Source organism: Myodes glareolus, chromosome 23, assembly GCF_982192425.1.
Source record: "Myodes glareolus chromosome 23, mMyoGla1.1, whole genome shotgun sequence".
In the NCBI taxonomy this organism is placed as follows: Eukaryota; Metazoa; Chordata; class Mammalia; order Rodentia; family Cricetidae; genus Myodes; species Myodes glareolus.
The window spans coordinates 38,937,599-38,961,011 of record NC_142048.1 but is presented as its reverse complement, the minus strand read 5'-3'; the positions used below and the strand labels follow the sequence as shown (position 1 = coordinate 38,961,011).

At 47.1% G+C, this 23,413-nt stretch overlaps 1 protein-coding gene across 1 annotated transcript; it reads right to left on the bottom strand.

The window, feature by feature from the left end:
* Window positions 1–4,001: 4,001 nt before the first annotated feature.
* Dctn6 (dynactin subunit 6) lies at window positions 4,002–22,976 on the bottom strand. Its single transcript, XM_048456569.3, has 7 exons — window positions 22,842–22,976; window positions 15,811–15,875; window positions 9,703–9,808; window positions 8,406–8,494; window positions 7,098–7,145; window positions 6,017–6,159; window positions 4,002–4,435 (listed from the first exon to the last, which is right to left on the bottom strand). Exons 1-7 carry the CDS (start codon window positions 22,865–22,867, stop codon window positions 4,337–4,339), a joined length of 576 nt encoding a protein of 191 aa, XP_048312526.1. The 5' UTR covers window positions 22,868–22,976; the 3' UTR covers window positions 4,002–4,336.
* Window positions 22,977–23,413: the final 437 nt, after the last annotated feature.

Genomic DNA, 23,413 nt, shown 5'->3' with positions numbered 1-23,413 from the left:
CTCGCAGGTAGCAAACGTAATAGAGACAGTCTCCAGTCTGTAGGGTCTGGGCCGAGTGTCAGAAGAAAACTGAGTCAAGACACACCTAGTTGGTACTTGGGAAAACCCTGCATACTTTCTATTAGAAAACAGCCTATGATAGGGCTTCAGGATGGTCGTTAAGAGGGAAGGCCTTGACTGTGTCAGGGGCCATGACATTTAACAAGAAGCTGCCTGTAGGTACACAAGTTCCCCACTTTTCCTGAGGCACTATGCAGGGCTGTTCTGCTTCCTGGTTCCACTGCATCAGCTTGAGGGTGTAGCATAGAACTGCCCTCTCTCGTTATGTTAATTTCACCTACGGCCCAAGGGTGTAGCTTAGAGAGAACTCTCCCTTTACTGTTATGGTAATTCCACCTGCAAGCAAGGTTCTCGCCGCCGCCGCCGCAGGCAAGGTCCCCGGGTCAGCTTGTCTCTGAACCTGAACACGCCCACCTGGCTTCCTCTTTTCTCTGTTCAGCTGCTCTCCGACCTTGGGTGCGGCCCCCTGACTTTTCTCTTTCCTTGTTCCTGATGGGGGGCTGGTGTCCTTTTACCCCACAGTATATATATCCGACTGATGCTTAATAAAGCTGCCATTTGCCGTTTGCTCCTTGGCAGATGAGCCCGGTCTCTTTGTGTGTGTGTCATATGTTTTAACTCCTAGGACGGTCGTTCTCGTGGGCTCGAGTCAGGAAAAGCGCGCGCCTGTTTCGAGGTTCGGGTGTCCACAGAAAAGTGCGGAAGCTTACAGCTGCCTCCCAAAGTCATCTTTCCTACAATGCGGACATCGCCAGGGAGATTCTAGATTAGACAGTTTTAAGGGAAGCCAGCCACCGTGTCATGAGGACACGCGAGTGGTCCTATGTGGTAACGAACTGAGGCTTCCCATTGACAACCATGACCACGCCCTCCTTTAGCAGTTCCTACAGCCTCACTCTCTTGAGATCGTAGTTGTGGCTGCTGACTGAAACCAAACCCGGCCGAGTCACCTGGACTCTGGCTGGGCCGTAACAACATGCACGTCATTTGAAGCTACTGTTTTGGGGCAATTTGCCGCATAGCTCAGGCAACTAACTGATGCAGTGTATGTATGATGTGCATTTTCCAGACTTGATGCTTCAACTGATGGAATCCAGCCCCGACTTAAGAGCTGGCGCCAACTGCATCAAGACGCAGGGAAAGGGACAGTCTCTTTCTTTCCTGCATGGTGGCTACCACAGCCAGGCTCCACTGGTCAGCGTATTCTACCATGGAGCTTACCGTCTAGGCTAGGTGTGGAGACTCAGGGTCAGTGGGAGCATGCCACAGGAAGGCTGGTAGCCTAGCGACAGAGGTGAGAGAGCAGCAGAACGTCTGAGCTTTGGTTCTTCATCTTGAAGAGTCAAATATTATTTAACTAGAGAATTCAGGGACTAGGAAACTTAAAAGGCCCCAAGGACAAATCCACAGAAACTAAATTCACACAAAATAAACATATAAGCCAGAGAGTTCCTCAGAAGATTGTATATGCAGACGGGATTCTTTCTGGTCCTGTCCAGAGCTCCTCCTTTGCCTGGAATGGAGGTCACAGCTGCGCCTGAAACTAGACGATGGTCCAGTTAAGTCTGCAGTTAATGCTTAAAAAAAAAGTGGCTACATTTGAGGTATGTTCTTCCTCCCTCAAGTCACAGCTAGTGCTTCTGAAATAAGAGAACTCTGGTTACAGAATGGCTTGGAGCCCCTGGATCCGAGGCCTCCCTCTCTTCAGGGATAACACTCTACATTCACCATCACGCTCAGTTTCTCTAGCATCTATTTGGGTAGATTATTTTTGTTTACATTTTCTGCCCTCAAACAAGCTACTATCCCTGCATAACCTACAGAGTGCTTGAAAAACACTCAGGGTCATTTCGGCACATTTCCCCCAGAGCCTGATGGGGCCCAGGGCCTTGGGCATGCTAGGCAGCGCTACACCTCATCCCTATCTGTGGACTCATTAAACTGAGCTCTTGGTGGTGGTGGTGGTCTTATTGGCAATCCCTTAGGCAGCGCCTGCTCTCACTGCTGCTATCCATGCTTTGCAGGAGCCATTCTGTGTCACAGCTGAACCCCTCCAAGAGCACTTAGAGCCGGTGTAGTGTTTCGCAGGCAGTATTTTTAAAAGGCGTTGGGGATGGAAACCTGCCCTTCACACGTGAGGCGACAACTCTACCTCTGTTGGAGGAGGCTGCTTGTTCATTTCCCAGCAGCCCAGACTCCCGAGATAATCACACAGAAAACTATTATTTAAGTCACTGCTTGGCCAATCACTTAAGTGTATTGCTAGCTAGCTCTTTCATCCAGAATTAACCCATTTCCATTATTTTATATTTTACCATGAGACTTGTGGCCTACTGGCAAGATTCCAACTGGCAGCTTGCATCTTTCCCCTCTGGTGGCTGCAGGGCCTCTCCTTGACTCCACCTTTTTTCTCCCAGCATTCAGTTTAGTTTTCCCGCCTAGCTCTATTCTGCTAAGCCACTGGCCAAAACAGATTTATTCATTAACCAATAAAAGCAACACATAGACAGAAGGACTTCCCACACCATACCTCCAAGTTACAGCTTCTGGCTTTACTCTTTGAGACGAGGTCTTGCTAAGTTGACCAGGCTGGCCTATAACTCACAATGTGGCCCAGGGAGACCTTGAACATTCCTTCATCCCACTCAGTCTCTGGGACAGCTGAGTTTACAGGCTGTACCACCAGACCCGGCTCAGCTCTGTAATCTCTAATGTTCTACTGAATTTCCACGACCAACAGAATTCTGACTTCACCGTCAGGTGTTGAAAAGGGACAGTTACTATAAACGGGGCATCAGAACCATGTTTTCCTAGACCCAAGGCCCTGTTCAGTCCACTACAGCTGAGTGCTCCAGCCCGAGTCATGGATTCTTACCCAAATCAAATCTCACCAGTTTCAGAAATGTAAAAACTCAGTTCTAGGCCCTATTCATATACAAATTAAGTATCAAGATACCATCTTAGTATTTTACCTTCCTAGTATTTCTTAGTATTATTTTTTATTTTATTTTGATGAAGAATTTCTCTGTGTAGCTCTGGCTGTCCTGGACCTTGCTCTGTAGACCAGGCTGGCCTCAAACTCACAGAGATCTGTCTGTCTCTGCCACCTGAGTGCTGGGATTAAAGGTGCGCACCACCACTGCCCAGCATTAACCTTGTACTTTAGTATTTTGGTATTACTGTCATTCGCAAGCTGAAGGTTGTTTTCTATTGACTGTATGTACTACTGTACTGGATCATTAAGATGAGGGGCTGTAGGTGTAGGTGTGGCTCAGTGGCAGAATGTGTGCTTAATGCATGAGGCCTTTGGTTCAGTCTGCGGTCCTTAAGTTTTCACTCTCCGTGTAAGTAGATAAACAACATTACACATACTTAATAGTGATGAGTACCACGTCAATATAACTTCACGTGTGTACCGCTCTGCGTGAACATCCGTGGGTATGCACATGTATGCTTGTGCCATGGAGCACGTGTGCAGCTCAGAGGACAGCTTGTAGGAGTCACCTCTCTCCTCCTGTGTGAGCTCTGGGCACGGAACTCAGGTCACCTGACTTGGTGGCACGTGCCTGCAGCTCTCACACACTGGGTCATCTCCCAGCCCACACACGAATTATCATTTTCTTAGACTTGGTCACTTTTTATGTGTGAGTGTGTTGCTGACATATATGGATGTGCCCCACTTGCATGCCTGGTGCTCTCAGAGGTCAGAAGAGATTGTCAGATGCCCTGGACCTGGAGTTACAGATGGTTGTGAGGCACCATGTGGGTGCTGGGAATCAAACCCAGGTCCTCTGGAAGGGCAGCCAGTGCTCTTAATCACTGAGCTATCTCTCCAGTCCCTCACCTCCATTTTCTAAACAGCTAAAAATATACAAGACGTAAAGGAAAGAACCTCAGCTTTGATGTATCATAAATATTAATAATAAATATTGAGGCAGCAATTTGGAAGATTAATGCAAGTAACTAAACTTTATTTAGTTATGGTTACATTAAAACATAAACAGATAACATGACATGTCATCATGGGTAGTCTTTTGTATAATAAATGCATGGCTAATATTTGTATCACAAAAGAAAAACCGAGTCTATAAATGACCAGAACAAGGACAGGGAAACAATACAGTCCACATAAATTAGATAAACAATGCAGTCCACATAAGTTACAATGGGGCCCACCTCTCTCCTTAACTCAAGTGTCCAACAAAAAAGTCACCAGGACGTAAAGTACTGGGTCTTTTCAAAATCCAGCAGAGACAGATCGCCATCTGGACCACCTTTAATTCTTAACTGGAGTTGAGCCTCCCTTCATTGTCTTCTTTAGGTGGTGGTAATTGGGCAGGATTTTCATCAAGAAATCCAGCTGCAGTGTCTGGGGCTGAAAAGAGGAGAGGATGAAGACGGCAGAGGCATGGTCAACAATACCAGGTAGAAATGCTGTGAGTTTGTGGGGTTCAACATGATTTTCATTGACTGACTTTTCTTTACCCGTCCGTTTGCTGTCTTAAATCTCTAATGGTCATGTCTTAAGACATACAGCCCAAGACTTTACCATACAAAAACATACAGGAACATCTTCTCAAATTTCTGTCTATAGATTTTTATTTGGCTTCTAAACATCAAGAATGCTTCCCACACACCCTGTGATGCCCTCAGCTGAGCTCCTCCCTGCATGGAGCAGCGCTGGCCATCTCCCGACTGTCAGCTCACTTGAGGGAAAGCAGGGGTTCCACCCTAGAGACTGGGTCAGAGTCTGAGGAATCTGTCCTAATAAAGGGTCATTATGTTACTGTTGGTGACACTCCGGAGACCACACCCACGACATTAGACTTCTGATGCCCCCGTTCAGGTCACTAACTGCCTTTCTCCAATTCGAGCTTTATTTCTCCTCCTTTAGTCACTTTTGCTATTACACAAAAGGATAATTTAAAAAACTTAATTTCCCCTTTAGCCTATGGGATACCAGCTAATAATAATAATAATAATAATAATAATAATAATAATAATAATGCCAAGACTACAAAGGAAGAGTGACCCACGTGGGTAAGGATGTCAGTAGCTTGAGGCTTAGCATGTATAAAACCCTGGTTTGCTTCTCAGCACCGCATAAATCATGCACAGTGGTGCATGCCAGTAATCCCAGCCCTAGGGAGTTGGAGTCAGAAGGACAGAAGTTCAAGGTCATCCTTGGGAGTAAGTTCCAGACTGGCAGGGGTTATATGAAACTCTGAGAATGGAAAAGTGGAATCATCTAGAAAGAACTGGTTTTAATTTATGATTAAAAATATGGCTAAGAAAGGTCAAGTATCAAATGTCTTGAAAATATTTTCTTTGGGGGGAGGAAAGGGAAGCTCAAGAAATCTATACTGAGCATGCCAAGAAGCGAGCTTTACAACTCCAGCCTGCACGTCTGTGCCCACGGGACGCCCAAAGGCCTAAGCCTTTCATCTCCTAGTCTAGCATTACTGTCGATCTGGGCGATTAGGAGGGGAGGATTTCTTGTAAGCCTGGGAAATATCTAAACATACTTCCTTTAGTCATAGGCTGTGTTTATGAGCCAGTCACGGTACTTTCATAAACTAAGAAACCCAGCCTGCCATCTCTAGGGTCATTCCTCATCTTGAAGATTTGTATTTTGGAAGTGATCATCAGTGAATTAATATTTTGGTGTGAGGGTCAGTGGTGCATCAGAATATCAATTCTAGAGTCTTTCCCCCACCACACATACTTTCTATACATTTGATTTTAATCTAAAGAATCATGATTGAATTGCAAATAAATCCAAATTTGGGGAATGTTTCTCTAATGTTTTATTTATTTGCCTTTGGGAATGGAGCCTAGGGCCTTGCATGCTAATCATACCGCTGAATCATGCCCCCAACCCCTAATCATCTGGTGCCCACTGAGGCAATCACATGGACTCTGGGAAAGTTAGTGGCCCTGGATGAACTCCTAGTACCTGTGGCCGCTCCGTCTGCACCCTTCGCAGGCAGTCTGCACCATAGATCACTGTGTTCTCAGGGATGACTTCAAAAGTGTTTAGATTGCAGCAGGCCCCAATGATGCAACCACTGGTCAAGATTACGTTTCTGCCCACGTACGCTGCGGTGAAGACGGAATCACAACTTGAGACAGCAAGTGAGCACTGACATTTCTCACTGTTTACTTTTCCACAAATAGGCTCAGAAGAAACTGAAAGGCAACGCCTAGGTACAGTGAAGGCAGACAGCACAGAAGCGGGCAGTGTGTGAGTGCAGGTGGATTTAGTAGAGTCCCTGCCCACAGGCTGTGGGGCACTGGGCACGTCAGGGTACGATCCTGGAGCAGAGAGTCTACCCTCCTTCTCTGCTCCCTTTAAGGATCGACAATGAACATACAGTGCCGAGCACATGTCTGACACTCAGAACGGCCCAACAGCGGCCACAGCCGATAGTGGAAACTAGAACTGCTGAGCAGATGAATGGAAAGGGCACTTTGGGTATTCTGGAGAAGCAGCGTTCTCTTTCCGTCAGTCAGGGTCAAGAAGGCCAAAGCAGTGTTCTAGAGCTGCGTTCTCTGAGCCGCAGGGCGAGCTGTGGGAGCTGGTTCCCACCAGGGTTGGGGACCTCACATAATCCCCTTGCCTGGCTCTAATTTTGGTAAGTAGATGCTGTTTTTCTCTGACTGGCTAGGGTAAAGCAGGTCTGAAATTAAAGAAGGCAATTCCTGGCGAAACTGCCATTTGTGTCTTTCATTCTGCAAGAATGCTCATCAACTACAGCACAGCCAACACATTTAGCAAAAGCCCATCTCAGGTCTTTCAGAGGAGCCTTAATCCAGCCTATAACTGTACACAGCTGGCCTTTCAACTTAATGCAGTTAACCACGTTATCAGATGACCACGTAACTAGGTTAGGTTCCTTTGAGGCAAAGAATTAATGTGCCGGTGACTCTGCTCCAATCCAAGCATTCCACCTTGTTTGTACTCAGGCCGTTTCCCTGGACACAGCAAAGAGAAAGGAGGCAATTATTCTGACAATACAGCTCTGGACACAGCTTACCTTTTGATTCAATGACATTATTGTCTCCCATTTTCATGGCTTGGGAATCTGTGAGCCTGAATTAAGTAAACACTTTTTCCCATGAATGCAGAATGTCCTCACAGTGTACTGGGGACAGAGGCGTGAGAAGGGCTGCACAGACTCAGCCTTGCCAGAATTCTTTGCTTAGGGCCAATCTACAGCACAGCTTTGATTCCCAAACACAAATACCCCCAGGTATAAAGAAATGACCCAGATGCCTTTAAATATTTTACTACATTTACTTACTTACTGCATATATGTGAATATTTGTGCCTGAGCATGTATGAGTGCCTGGTCTATGTGCTTAGATCAGGAACAAACTGAGGGAGTCAGTTCTTTCCCTCACCACGTGGAACCGGGGACCGAATACAGGTGGTCGGGCTTGGTGGCAAGTGGTTTTCCCTGAGCCAGTGTGCCGGCTCTTACATCAGACAGGAGCTAGATTAGCTTCTCAGTGTCTAACGTCCTCCCCACAGTTACCTGTCGTCGAGCAGTCCTAGTCAATGACTTTCAAAGTGTTAAATCCGTGCGTGTGTGCAAGAGTGTGTGTGTGAGAGCGCATGTGTACGTGTGTAAGAGAGCACGTGTGTGCAAGAGTGTGTGCGCAAGAGCGTGTGTGTGAGAGAGCACGTGTGTGCAAGAGTGTGTGTGCAAGAGCGTGTGTGAGAGAGCACGTGTGTGCAAGAGCGTGTGTGCAAGAGCGCGTGTGTGAGAGAGCGCGTGTGTGTGCGCATGCATGTGTGAGACAGCACGTGCGTGTCAGGGTCAATATTTACCTTCCTGAGGGATCTGCCAGAACAGGAGAGACATTGCTTCCTGTGGTAACAGGGATGAAACACATGCTAGCCGTGTGTCCTACACACAGCCCAATCCCAGAAAGATAGATCTCTCTCCATCACTGTCCCCCTCACTCGCCCTCCGAGGAAAGAATTCGTTTTTTTAAAAAAAATTTTAATGATTTATTTTTATTTTATGTGAACTGGTGTTTTGCCTGCATGGGCGAGGGCGTCAGATCCCCTAGAACTGGAGTTACAGTTGTGAGCTACCACGAGGGTGCTGGGAATCTGAAAGAGCAGTCAATGCTCTTAAGCACTGAGCCATCTCTCCAGCCCCCAGAGGATTTCTTAACATACTGCAAATGGGTATGCTGTTTAAAGTCTTGCTGGCCTTGTCTATACATGTTTTAAATGTGTGTGACAGATAAGGTATGTCAGTTTTCACGCGGGGAGGGATCTGAGCAACAGAATCATCCGGGGAAGATGTGTGGCAGATTATAGCAAAGGATACGGCAGCCAACCTCAAACACATTGTTGGTGCCAATGATCATTGGCTTGGGTTCTGGGTCTTCAGTGTCTGGGATGATATTATCCGGATGACTGTAAAAAGAACAGACAGATCATCAGAGGCCAGTCACACAGTAAACAGCTGCCATCCTTTCAGAATTTGGAGCAACTGTCTCAATTTTACCTGCATCAAACTTAAAATCCACAGCTGTGTCTAGCTCCTGAGCCAGGTTCTGAGGTGTACAGAACTACAGAAATGTAAGAAGTCACAGACAGAAAAACTACCTCAGAAGAGGGTGCTACACCTTTAATCCCAGCACTTGGAAGGCACAGGGAAGTGGGTCTCTGTGAGCTCCAGAACAGCCTGGTGTATAAAGCGAGTTCTGGGACAGCCAGGGCTACAGAGCAGCCATGTGCTCCCCACTCATAATAACCATTTAAACTGTGAAATGCAAACAGCCAGCCACATGAAGCAGTTACTTTGTGAGATGGGTACTTAGTGAAGTAGGTGGATAGAAACTCTGCTCTAGGAGGATGGCTTTATCTGATGGCAGACTCACCGCCAAATAAAGGGTATTAATATGGGATGGGGGGGGGGGGGAGAAGGGCCTCACACCGTAAGAAACGCCCACACGTTCTGTGTAAGTATCAGACAAATCAGTCTTTTTATCATGGCTAAACATTTTCCCACACAAATTCCATACATGGCTGCTACAAATTAGGTAAAAGCATGAATTTCTTGCCAAACTTTTATCTAGAAAAATTTATGCCCACTCTTGAAAACAGACTGGGTGCTGTAGTCCAGCTCACAGAGATTACACACTGTCTAACACCACGTTTTTATCTTTAAAGTTTACGAATCGCTATAAGGATCCCACACTGTGTGAATGTAATTCTGGGTGTCACCCATGTGGAACATGGGAAAACAGAGTTAAATTCACATATGGACATCAAAAGAAATCCAACCAAACATGTCTTCTGCAAGGCAGGCACAACATGAGGATACTGGATGGATCAGGAAGAAACCATTGCAGGTTTGAGGATGGATAAAAAGTGTCACGCTGGGAGACCACCAAACCCAGGGCGGGGCGCTCTGGTTTTCTCACCTTGGGCAGTTTTTTTCTGGTCTGGGTTTTTTTCCCCTGGGTTCCTGTGTGCTCACGCTGACAGAGCCTTAACCACCCTCCTCTAGCTCTGAACGTGCGCTTTCCTGAGCTAAGCTGTAAAAGGCTCCTGTGCAGCTAATGTTGGAAAAACGTCCCCCTGGCGCTCGGCTCGGAGCACCTAAGAGTCTTACTCACGCATTTATGATGAGGGCTTGCTCTTCTATTAGGTTACCTTCGCCGATAATTATGGGCCCGGCCTCCGCAATAATTCGTGCTTTGGGGTGGATCACCGTCCTAGGGCCTGTGAAAGGAGGCAGGTGAGAAGAAATTGTGGGTGTGGGCTCTGCTTCCAGGGGGAAGGTGGGAGGTGATGGAGCTGGGTGAGGCCGCTGGGAGGAGCATTCCTAAGTCTGCGCCAGGCACCATGCTAGGTACCTTACCAGCGCTATCTCCGGCTGTTATCAGCAGCGGGCAGGGCCAGATCTAGAGCCAAAGTGGAAGTGCACATGCGGCAGGGTCAGACAGCTCAGCCTCCAGCTCCAGCCTTCGGTGGCCTCTGCAGGACATGCGGGTGACGAGAGCAGCAGTCCTGCAGGACTGTGGGAAGGGCCAGACGCAGTGATACTTAAGACAGTGTGGCTCATGGCGCCGCTAAAACTAGTTCCCATCTTTTCTTTCAGACAGGCCAGGCCCTGCTTATAACACAGAACTTCCATCTTTAACCACGTGGTTTAGATCTGTCTATGGCTGGCCACTGGTGGTGCACACCTGTTCTCTGAGCTGGAGGCCAGCCTGGTCTATAGGGCTAGTTCCAGGACAGTCAGGGCTACACAGGGAAACCCTGTCTCAACAGCAACAACAGTATTCTGTCCATGGAGGGACAGAGGTCTGGAAAGACAGGGTCCACCTTCAGCCTTGCTCTGTTGTTGTTATCTGAGCACAAGCGTGCTCACTGGAAGCAGGCAGGGCGTGACAGGGACAGTTGAAGTCCTCAAGAGGACAGGAGCTAGAGAGTGCTGGGCCAGTCACACTGAGGTCAGGAGACCTGGGACACCTCCAGTCTCAATCTAAAGGCAAAAGTAGGGCGCCCTTGGTGAACTATGTGGAAGTGAGTGGGCACAGACACACAGACACAAACACACACACACACACACACACACACACACACACACACACACACCTGCCCTCAGGCCTAGTACTCTGGTGATAGTGAAACCACTGATAAGAAAGCATATCTTCCTCCAGGCCCACACCCACCCACCCTTATCTCAGCATCGAAGCTGTTTTTCTTCCCTGTTTTGTTTCCTCTCTTAAGGCCGGCTCCACTCTGCATCCCAGGCTGTCCTGGACTCTACCCAACCTCCTGAGCAAGGCCATTTCTATTTGGAAATGGCAACAAACAGTAACTCACTCAGAAAGGAAGGTGGACAGAAGGATCAAGGGGGCAGAGGTGACACTCCCCAGGATTCTGTGGTATAAACTGTTAATTTTTAGATAAAAAGTTACTATCAGCTTATAAAAGGTAAGACACAATGTTGTATGTCACAGGGCAACAAAAATTAACATATGACGGGGCCAGGAGTGCAGCTCAGTTGGTGAGCATGTAGGGGGACAAGGCCCTGGGTAGGTCCCCAGTACCAAATCTCTCTTTCCTCTCTTTGTCTCTGTCTCTGTCTCTCTCTCTCTCTCTCTCACACACACACACACACACACACACACACAGAGAGAGAGAGAGAGAGAGAGAGAGAGAGAGAGAGAGAGAGAGAGAATGAACACAAGCTATTTTGTCCCTTTGAGCTTCTCTTGGACACTGGGAATACTTAGTACACCAGCTTCCAAACCCATGAGTAAATATGGAGGCCTTCCTGGTGAGATCTGGAAGGGACCTCAGTGCATCTCATTCTTTTTCGTAAGACGAAGAACTGAGGGGAATTGATGTGTGTGGTGGGGTCCAAAGCAGGCCACAGAGTCCCACAGCATACAAACAGTAAGGAACAGCAGACGTAGTCTTGATAGTCCCCTGACACCTTCGCTACTAATTAAATTCCCAAATAAAGTCTGCAATTCAGGAGGGAAGATGGGGTTGCTGAGCTCCCTGGGAAGATTCCCAAGTTGACCATGTGTGCCTTTTCTTCTCATGTGTATATGTATAACTGTACATGCACATATGTGCACATACACTTGAGACCTGCAAATACCAGTACATACAAAATCACTAATGAGTTTAAAAATAAATAAAACTTGGAGGAACGTATTCAAATGCTTCTTTTCCATGGTTACAAAACACCTCACATTTTGTTAATACAATACCACCCACCAACTCATTCCTAACAATGGCCGCTCAGACATGTACAGTCTGCAGGTACTCAACAATACGATCACAAATACTGGATTCTTCCGAAATAACAGTTCTACATCTTCCAGTGGTACGAGCCATAGAGAGCTATAGCTCCCACGATGTGGATTTCTATTTTGCTTCAAAATATAGGGCCGCAGTCTATGGTAGGCTCTTTGTAACCTGTAGTGGGCTCCACCACTGGGCTCCATCACTGACGCTATGGGCGTGCCTGCACTCTCTGTGGGCCCACTTTCACGTCTACAAAATGACGAGATCCTTAACAACCTACCTACTGGGTGGAAATGTGGGCCGTATACTAGAAACAGTGTTTGAAAGGAAACCACAGGACCCGACCTACAGTTCCTAAGGTGACATTCAGGAGCTGACACGGTGGCCCAAGTAAAGACACTGCTGCCAGGCTAGTGACCTGCATTCTGTCCCTGAAACCCACATCTGGAATGACTCCTCGGGGCTGTCGTCTGACCTCCACACGCTTGCCCGCACCAACAAACAAACGTTAACAATGAGAAGTCTACCATTTGCCACCAAGTGCTAAGAACTACTGAAGAATAAACAAAATGGCTAAGTTAGGCCAAGGATAGACGCCTTCTCCTTTACGAAGGCATCATGGGAACGGCTGTTAGGGGAGACTTCTGGTTGGTGAAGGCCTGGACTGGCAGCAGAGCTTAGGTGTGTGCTTGCTAAGCAGCCAGAGGTGCCAGGCCTCCTGCTGACTGGCAAGTTGCAGCTTTGGCAAGTAGAACCTAAGAGAAGCCACCTGAAGATGGTTATGAAGACGAGGGACCGACTGGACGTGTGTTCTTTCCTTTTTAACACTGCTCCAACTTATACCTTTGAAAATAAATGGCACTGTTTTTTCTTTCAAAAATATGTGACACAGGACTGAGAGCTCGGTCGGGATCCCTGGACTTGCTGGGTTCTACAGCACGAAAGGTGGGTGCTTGAAGCGACACCTGAGGTCGTCCCGATGTATCCTGGCATTCAAACACACACTCGACACCCTCCATACACAATACAGCCTGGCATGGGGCACCACTGTAATCCTGACACTTAGGTGAGAGCAAGAAGATCTAAGTTCAAGGCTGGCCTAGACTGCATGAGACAGTCTCAAAAAACCCAAAGCCAAACAATCAAAATAAAATGAAGCTATTATATAACAAAACCAAATCAGGATGAGGTGTTTTTTTTTTTTTTGTATTTTTTGAGGCAGGACAGCCCTGGCTCGCCTGAAACACCACTTTAAGACCAGGCTGACCTTGAATTCAGAGATCCGCCTGCCTCTGTCTCCCCAGTACTGAGATTAAAGGCCTGACCCACCGCTGTCTGGCGTCTGAGCAGTTTAAACTGGTGTTTTATTACTGCCATTATTATCTGTTAATCATTAATTACTAATAGGTAACTGGAAAACACCTGGTTATAAATCTCAGGGACTTTCCCGTGGAACTAACGCAGTTGATTTAGACACTAGTGCCACCTGCTGGTGTCACGGCCCAACTGCAGGTTGTAGCACGGGGCTGGAAGAACCTAAGGTAAACCAATCTGCTTTGAATTGAGAGATGAAAACAAATGTCGGGGGCAGCGGTAACTGATCAGAGCGTGGCTAGCACATGTGACAGCGAAGAGTGTGGTCTGGAGAACGGGAAGGAGGCACAGCTGCTTGCAGTTTCACGATGGCGGCTGCAGAGCGGAGGGCAGTTCCGGCAGACCTGGCAGGATGCTGCCTGCCAGGCAGTCTCCGGGTTTTCCAGTTCACGAAACCTTTTACCTAGACTGGGTCTGATTTAGAGCCACGCTTAAGGGTCTTGAAGTTGGAATGTTTTAAAAGACAAACAAACAAAAACCTAAACTGTCACCACGCAGAGTCCCCTTTCCCCATCTAACTCCGGTGCGGACCTTCTTGGCGCTGCTCCTGGCAGGGCAGCTTGTGTGTTTTCCTACTGAGTGTGCCGAAAGGCCCTTTGGCTTATCTCCTTGTTTGGACAAATGTGTCTGGAGTCGGAGCTGCCTTAACTGGCGGATGAATTATTTTTCTAAACGGCTGGCCGGGCTTCCGGAGCACGGCCAGGAAGACATTCCTGCACCATGTCTCCTTTTCCCTCATTTGGTAAGGGTGCTCTTCACCTTTGCCACAGGCAGCCATCTCTGGGTATGATTTCCTATGTCAATAAACAGTTTTTAAATAAACCCAAGATCTTTCTTTTGAAAATTAAACAACGCCCGTGACCACTGCTCTGCGAGCTGAAAAAAGACTCCAGCAAGGAGGCTTGGGTCTGAGTACGCTCGCTCCACCGGGGACAGTTTCCCACTGTGCCCAGTCTGCCCCTCATGCCCACAGCAGGAGTTCACTCGCACAAGCACGTGGGCTAGGACTCTCCGGAGCCTCCTCACACGCTAGTCAGCTCTCACAAGAAGGATTTACAGAAAAATAATTTTAGCGGTCTAATGAAAAACAGGCTTGATGCTATGGAAATTAGCAGGACTCCTAGGTCTAAGCACCTCCAAGGGGTGTGTGTGTGCTTCCTCAGAGTTGTAAGCCAGAGCGCTTCTATCTCTCTCTGGCATACTAGCCCCACTTCCCCGCTCATTTCCAGACAACGTGCTGTGGGGAACCCTGACATATACACCCATAACTAAATTTCTGGAAAACTGCAGACCTGATTTAAGGTTCCAATGACTTTAAACACGGCAAAAGAAAAACCTGCCCTCTTTAAACTAGTAAAAGTGTGAAAAGAGCGACAGTCCACACACAGAGCGGCCCGACGTGGATCACGTGAGCCACAGTTCTGTTACTGCTCCTGAACTGTCTGGTAAGAAGTTTATCAAGCGCCCAAACCGCCAACTCCACAGCCCAGCAGAAAGGACACATCAGTTGTGCCTGCAACCTGAGCAAAAACAAACCAAAAAGCTTGGAAAGGAAAAACCAAGACCTGGTGGGAGAGCTGGGGCCAGATCACTCTGCTCTGATTAAACTTTATGATTGTGTCTCTCAGGAAGGCTTGAGTCAGAGGTGTTATTTCCAAAAAATGACTAGCTGCCAAAAGACTAGAGATAATGTAACGACAGAAATGGTTACCTAAGCACAACTCTGGGAAAAACATCCTTATTTATATACACAACCAAAGAAACACAAGGCTTGAGTACAGGGTGGAGGAAAGATAAGAAACATTCAAAACAGAGCTGGAGAGATGGCTCAGCGGTAAGAGCACTGGCTGCTCTTCTGGAGGTCCTGAGTTCAATTCCCGGCACCCACATGGTGGCTCACAACCACCTGTAATGAGATCTGGTGCCCTCTTCTGGCCTGCAGGCATGCATGCATGCATAACACTGTGCAAAATAATAAATAATAAAAATCTTTCCAAAAATATTCATAACAAATATGAGATCTTTCAAAAAAAATATTCATAACAAAACAGAGCAAGTTCCAGGACAGCCAAGGCTATACAGAGAAACCCCGTCTTGAAAAACAGAGGCTGAGTAATGCATCCAAGGAAACCCAGCACTGGAATGGCAGGCTGTTCAGTGTGGAAGCCCCACAAAAGCAAGTTCTTTGTTGGGCTCACTGCTGTCGCCCCAGGGCAGGTGCTGGCACATCTCAGGTAAACAACAGCTCTCTCTCAAATCAAGCAGTGTCTGAGTCACACTGACTCACTGGTATTTCCCACAGAAATTCTAACACGGCTTCCATCACACTGTATCATTTTGTAAGTACTAAACACTTAATAGAAGGAAATAAATTTAAAAATAAAACCAAAGAAACCGCAGGCTCCAGCGAAACAGACATGGAAGACGGGAAGTAAAGGTGGAGCACTAGAGTCGGTCACACGGCATGGAGCACTAAAGTGGATCACACGGCATGGAGCACTAGAGTCGGTCACACGGCATGGAGCACTAAAGCATCAACCACACAGCATCATGTCTAGAGAATCAACACAAATAATTCTTACCTATGGTCACATCTCCTCTGATTTCACTTTCCACACACACGACGGCTCCAGGAGCAATCTTCACACTGCAGGAAGAGAGAGAGAGGTAACACTCTTCTTCCTCAGTAAGGTTTCAACTGTCCCGGGATGGCGAGACGGAGCCACTGATGAAGCACTGCTAAGCAAGCCTGGTGACCCGGGTTCAATTCTTGGAACCCAAGTTAAGAACATTAAATTTCAAAACGTATTGTTACAGAAGGTGTGTTGGAGCCGACAAGATGGCTCAGCGGGGTAAGGAGCTGACTAAGGAACTTACTGCCAAGCCTGAGGACCTGAGTTCAATCCTGGGTCCCACATGGGGAAAGGAGAAAACCAACTCCCCATAAGTTGTCCTCTGAGCACCACATGCACACAATTGCATGTGTGTAGCCCCATACATGTAAACACCCACAATAAATAGATAAATGTATGTATACACGTGTACTGATTACTTTTCTGTTGTAGAAAGAAACACCTTGACCAGAGAAATTATTGGTAGAAAAAAATTTGTTTTGGCTTAAGATTCTGGAGGGATAAGAGTTCATCGTGAGATGGGGTGGGGGCTGAAGAGATGGCTCAGTGGTTAAGAGCACGGACTGCTCCTCGAGAGGACCCGGGTTCAATTCCCAGCACCCACATGGCAGCTCACAACCGTCTGCAACTCCAATCCCAGGGCAAAACACCAATGCACATAACATAAAAATAAATAAATCTGCTGGGCAGTGCTGGTGCACCCTTTTAATTCCAGCACTTGGATCTCTGAGTTTGAGGCCAGCCTGGTCTACAGAGTGAGTTCCAGGATTGTCAGGGCTACACAGAGAAACCCTGTCTTAAAAAGCAGGAAAAAAAAATCAATCAATCAAACAAACAAACAAACAAAAAAACCGAAATGCAAGAGTCCATCACAGTGGGGAGGCAGGAAGCAAGCGGCAGCAAAACAGGAAGCTGAGACATCACACCTTGAACCAAGTGTGCACCTTTAGTACACACAGACAGACAGACAGACAGACAGACAGAGATTGAATACATGCAAGCACTGAGTGTTAAGAAATGTCAAGAGCCTTTGAACTCGCAAAGTCTTCCAGTTATTGTGGAAGATTAGTTTAAGATGTGTTACATTTGTTGATGCTGTGGAACATTTGTTTAATGATGCAAAGATGTGCTGTGTTCTCTTATGTTGCATTCGTTTAACTCTGTAGAGCTGTGTTACTTTGCCTGCCTAAAACACCTGATTTACCTAATAATGAGCTGAAAGACCAATAGCTAGGCAGGGGAGAGACATAGGTGGGGATGGTGGGCAAAGAGAATAAATAAAAGGAGAGATCCAGGGGAGAGGGAGAGCGAGACAAGGAGAGGAGAACACCAGGGCAGCCACACAGCCAGCCACTGAGTAAGAAGGAAAGAAAGATACACAGAACAAAGAGAGGTAAAAAGCCCAGAGGCGAAATGTAGTTAAAGAGAAACGGGATAATTTAAGTTAGAAAAGTTGTCTAGGAACAAGCCAAGCTTGTTTCTAAGGCTGGGCATTCCTAAGGAAGAATACGTCTCCCTGTATTTGTTTGGGAGCTGTGTGGTGGGTATCCAGAGTTAAACACAAAACTCCTCCAGTGCCACATTTCCTCCCACAAGGCCATGCCTCCTAAACCTTCCTCACGCACTACCAACTGGGGACCAAGCATTCAAAACAACAGAAACCTACAGGGGATGGTGTCAAACTACCAAAAAGTAATAATAAAAAATATTTTTAATGAAGGTATGCTGACTCTGTAGTTAGGAAAAAGGTTTGAAAATTTATGGAAAAAATGGAAAATCAATGTTAAGAGGGCTTAATATATTATGGGCTTCTCAAGCAGCACATAGTTCCATAGGCCAAACTCACATGCTTAAGAAAACAGCTTTGGATCTTTTCTTTGAATTTAAGATCGGCGCTGTGTCTAAACAAGAACCTAACCCTGCCCCCAAGATGTCCATCAGCAGGGGCTGGCTAAGAAGTTATGGTATGGCTAATAAGCAGTGATCAAAAAGAGCAATTCCTCATATAAAGATTTGGACATGGTAGGACACGCATGTAATCCAGCAGTGGGGAGAACAAGGTGAAAGGATTGATTGTAAATTCATGGGCCAGCCTGAGCTACGCAGCAGAAGAAAAGAAGGGAGACAGGAAGGGAGGGAGGGAGGGAGGGAAGAGAGAGAAAGAAAAGGAAGAGGGAGAGCGGAAATCGGCTAGGGCAGGCAGAAGGGAAAGGACAGGATATGGTTAAAGCAAATGGCAACGCCCTCCACGCTGTCAGGATGTAATGTGCCAGGACTTCTGTAAGTGGGGCGGTGGTGTGCCTTCTGTTTAACAGACAGCAAAGCAACAGGATGGAAAGGTAAAATTAGCAGATATTTCTATTAATCTCCAACAGAAAATAAAAGTTTTACCTTTTATTTATTTTTCTATATATACAGTGCTCTGCCTACATATGTGCTGGTAAGCCAACAGAGGGCACCAGATCTCATTTTAGATGGCTGTGAGCCACCATGCTTGCTGGGACTTGAACTCAGGACCCCGGAAGAACAGTCAGTGCTCTTAACCACTGAACCATCTCTCCAGCTCAACAAATATAAGTTTTAAAGCTACCTACCAAATAATAAAAACTATAGTACAAACTGACTAAAGACTAAGTTTTAGTCTTATTTGAAGACAATTTCAACAGAACTTGCTGGTGCTTTTGAATACTCTGCCACGACCTAGCTCTGGCTTACGGGGCTGATCACTAAACAGGCGTCAGGAGACCATGCCTCTTCGTCTTATTCCCAGTGGCAGAGGAAATACTTTTAGTCACTAACCCTGGAAACTCTCTTAGGCCCAGAGTTTCACGCTTCCTAGGTGAGGACCTGGTAAGTCCAACAGTCGAAGCGCTGCAGGTGGAAACAGCGGAGCCGGCTCTAACAGAGCCCAGAAGTGCTCTCATTCAGCACATAGGTTCTGCAGCAAGCCAGAGGGGAAATCCAGATCACGCTGGTTTGCTTGTATCAATTCACCTTCTTGGTGAAGTTCTATTATTCATGCATATGTTCATGCAGATAACAAGAGATTAATGCTATTTTCTATTTGTGATTCAAGACTTTTTTTTAATATAAAATATGCTTAAAAAAAAACAAACCAACAACACAGTAAGCTCTTTTTGGCCACAGCTCTATGACATCCTTTTAACGCTCTGGGGTAGCAGACAGGAATGGATACTGGCTGTCTGCACGGAGACATAGTGTTGATGACCTTGACGGAAGATACAGCCATGAACTCCACTGAACAGTATACGAATGAAACTGCGCTGTGTATGACAGTCAAAGCAATTGCCGTAAGTATTCATACGGAACTCATGAAAGGGGCCTAAGGTGTCTCTGGTCGCCAGACCGGCATAGGTCTCCTCTTCAACATGTGTCTCATCATTCATGCTCCAGAATTGCCCAAATGTTCCCAAATAATGCAAAAACAGCACTGAAAGTATTTACTTTTTAAAATTCCACCAATTTTCCCACTGTTATAAAGAACTGAAAAAGACACACAAACTTTCTAATACCAATTTCAGTGAACATATTCTTAAAAATTATGATAAAATATATCAGCCAGGCATGGTGGTGGACATCTGTAATCCCAGCTGAGGCAGGAGGACTGCCACAAATGTGAAGCCAATTTGAGCCACACCGCAAGACACTGGTTCAAAAAATCAAACAAAGGCTGGGCATTGTGATACCAGCACTGGGAGGCAGAGGCAGTCATTTCACCTTGAGTTCAAGGCCAGACAGATCTACTTAGTGTGCCTGGCCAGGCCAGTCAGGACTCCACAGCGAGATTCTGTCTCAAAAACAAAAGAAATGAACAGACGTATAGGGAACGGGGTGGAGGCGACAGTTCCAGGCAGACCTCTTCAGGCCACAGTGACTTTAGATAACACCTCCGTGCCCACCGTTTGGAGTCAGACACGGGTTTACTATAAGCAATAAGCTCACAAAATCCTACCAGCAACCCTGGGTTACCACAAGTCCGATCAAGAGTTAGTCTGCTGAAATCATCAGAAGGTAAGTTTCGTATCGGGCTTGAGAAGAGAAGCCACACGTTCTGTGGCTGGGAGAAAGACCATGACCAAATGCATCCTGGGAAGGGAAGGGTGTGTCTGCCTTACACTTCTCGGGCACAGTTCATCGAGGAAGTCAGGTCAAGGATTCAGGCTGGAGTGTGCACAGAGTCCAGGCAGGAGGCTGCTCACTGGCTCTCTGACTGGTCCTTTCTTAAACAGCCCAGGCCTGGCTGACTCAGGCGATACTGCCCCACTGCGGGGCCTCCCATAGCAATCATCCGTCAAGACAAAGAGGCAACCATTCTGATCCGGGCAGTACCTCCACTGAGATTCCCTCTTCACAGGTGGTAAAAAGTAATGGGGGCGGGGGCAGGAGAGATGGCTCAGAGGTTAAGAGCACTGACTGTTCTTCCAGAGGTCCTGAGTTCAATTCCCAGCAACCACATGGTGGCTCACAGCCATCTATAATGAGATCTGGTGCCCTCTTCCGGCATGCAAGCATACATGGAAGGAATGTTGTACACATAGTAAATAAAATCTTAAGAAAAAAAGTAACTGGGACACTAACCCTGGAATTTTTATAGATGGTCACACGGTAATGCATACCAGAACTTTCTGGAAGCAAAGTCCATTCCTGGGGCATCACTGTTCTCTCATGAGTATTCTCCGCTGTTAGGTGAGAGTTGCCCAGAAGCCCCTGCCTCTGCGGATCTTTGTCCTGTGGTAACTGAATGGCTCTCTGTGGAGGGCCCACTGTTATTTATTTACTATTTAGTTTGTGGTGTTTTGTTGATATTGTTTGTTTTTTGAGACAGGGTCTCTCAATGTAGTTCTGGCAGCACGGAAACTCACTGCATAGACGAGGCTGGCCTCAAACCCAGATCTGTAAATCCACCTGCCTCTGCCTCCTGAGTGCTGGGATTAAAGGCGTGCGCCACCACACTGCCTGGCCCAGCTCACCCCTTTCAAGTGTCATATATTAGATGTTTTTTTCATTTAAAGTGGTTTTGGTGTTAAAATACAGCACTGGTTAAAGCTCTGCTCAAATAAGCTTCACACTGTGAAGATTTTTCACTTGGACCGGCTTAATGAAAAGCTGTATGGCCAATAGCTAGGCAGGATTTTCAGGGCAGAGAGGACACTGGGAAGAAGGCGGAGATGAGCAGAGACAGAACAAGCAACATGGGCGTTACAAAGGAAAGGTACAAGGCAGGAAGTAAGTGAATAGAAATGGGTTAATTTCAGTTGTAAGAGCTAGTTAGAGACAAGCCTAAGCTATCGGCTTTAATAATTATGAGTCTCCGTGTCATTCATGATTTGGAAGCTGGAGGGCAGGACAGAGAAAGACTTATTATAGTAATATCCTCCCCACTCCCCCAGTTTCACCATGTAGCCCTGATTGGCCTGGAACAGGCTGGCTTCAAACTCAGAGATCCTGCCCCACCTCCCAAGAGCTGGTATTAAGGTTATTCGACACCTTGCCTAGCTTCCATAAGCTCCAATTTTACCTCTAACTTCCTGTTGCAACTCACCTCCTTCAAACAAGTAATAATGCGCACTCCCACTCACAAAGGAAGCATTATGAGCAGCTAAGGGTAGAAGATATTCCAAAGTATGTCCTGCTTAATGACCTAAAGAGAAACCCCAAGTATTGTCTATGTCCATCAGCACACTTCTCAGGGAGGCAGAACATTAATTATTAATAAACTTACTACTAGATCAACTGCTTTTAGTAGTATACACTGTTACCAATATCTCCCCACGGGTCCACTGCACCTTGTCATGGGTGGTGGGACACAGTGGGAAGCAGGCAGCTGGGAGGTGAGGCTCGGACCTAGCAAACGACAAAACAGCCCCACTCTCTGAAGGCTGTGTGAGCGTATATTGTTGTGCAAGTGACACTTACAGCTGATCTGTTTCTCTTCAGCTCATGAAAAGGGTGACAGGTAGCCGGCACAAATAGAAAAAAAAACTTAGAGTTTAGCTTATAGCACTGAATGCAACACAGGTTTTGTTAAGTCAGTACAAGAGCTGGAGAGATGGCTCAGGAGTTAAGAGCAACTGCTGCTCTTCCAGAGGGATCCGGGTTCCGCTCTCAGCATCCACGGGAGACAGCTCACAACCTCCTGTAACTCCAGCTCCAGGGGGAGCCCTTGCCCTCTTCTGGCCTTAGGGACACCTGCATTCACATGCACATACACATAACTTTAAAAACAAAAGAATGAATCTAGGCCTAGTGGCTCAAGACATTAATCACAGCAAAAAGGAGGCAGAGGCAAACGAATCCCTGTGAGTTCAAGGCCTGTCTGGTACACATAGTGAATTAAAAGAAAAAAAAAAAAGCCAGGGCTATATACTGCAAACCCGTCTCAAAAGAAGGGGGGGGGGGGGAGCGTTAGAGAATTACAAAAATGTCTGACACAGAGGGTGCTCAACACTGCTGCTATTGCAAATGGTTCTGTTCTCTTTGCTTCTCAGTCACCCACGCAGTCTCTTCCCAACGACAGCCCCCATCAGTGAAGCCCGTGACAGAAGAGGCCATAGCTCCCAGCCCCCGGCTCTCGGTCTCGGTTGCAGGGTAGAGAGAGGGTGACTCTGCCAGTGACATCTTCCAGGCCCTTTCCTCTTCCCAAGAGGCAGGGCCGATGGAGCCGCCACCACTGGGCGGCGTCTCGGTCGCAAAGAGAGTCTGCACAGGCGTGCTGGGGTGGACTGTGTGTGTTGGTGTGTGTGTGTGTGTGTGTATGTATGTGTGTGTGTTGTGTGTGGGGGGGGTCCAGGAACAAACCCTCCCCACCCCCGCCCCCTGCGATCGCCAAGTGTGGAATTCTGGAACAATCCATCAAAACACCGTCTCAATCCCCTCCACTCCCCCAAGTGCGACCAGAAACAGGTTCCGCCCTTTCGGAAAGTGAGAGCAGGCTCTGGCCGAACGAGCAGCGCACGCACCTCTTTTGAGTTTTCTCCGCCATCATCAGACCCGGAACTCGGGAAGAGCCGAGATCGACCCTGTTGCCTGGCTAGAGCGATGATCTCTACATCCGATTGCAGAGCCTGGCTCGGCTGGTGGGGCGGGGCCTGAGAGACCGGCTCGCGCTTGCGCACCGCGGATGGTTTGCTTTTGCCCGAGTGGGCTTGGCTTGTTGCACTCCAGTAGATGAAATCCACGCGCAGATTCTGCTGGCTTATCTCCCGGGAAATCGTTCTTCACTTGGCAGTGTTTACTCCAAGTCTGATCAAACCCCGGATGCTTGTTCTACCTTTAGTGTCTATATTCCCGTTCCCAAGTCTCCTCCCTACGCCTTAACCAGGACAAGACACCGAGCTAACTCTCCACCTCTGACTACTGCTATTCACTAGAAGATAGTGGCCTCTTCTAGTCCAGTGGTCCTCAACCTTCCTAATGCTACGACCCTTTAATACAGTTCCTCATGTCGTGGTGACCTCCAGCCATATAATTACTTTCGTCGCTACTTTATAGCTGTAATTTTACTACGGTTAGGAATCGTAATGTAAATCTC

Bases quoted from the DNA above. Each gene is read 5' to 3' on its own strand.
- Dctn6 (XM_048456569.3), bottom strand. From the start codon at position 22,867: ATGATGGCGGAGAAAACTCAAAAGAG. The intron at 15,876-22,841 runs GTGCGTGCGCTG...CTCTTCCTGCAG, and splicing joins GCGGAGAAAACTCAAAAGAG to TGTGAAGATTGCTCCTGGAG. The intron at 4,436-6,016 runs GTACTAGGAGTT...TCCTCTTTTCAG, and splicing joins TGCAGACGGAGCGGCCACAG to CCCCAGACACTGCAGCTGGA.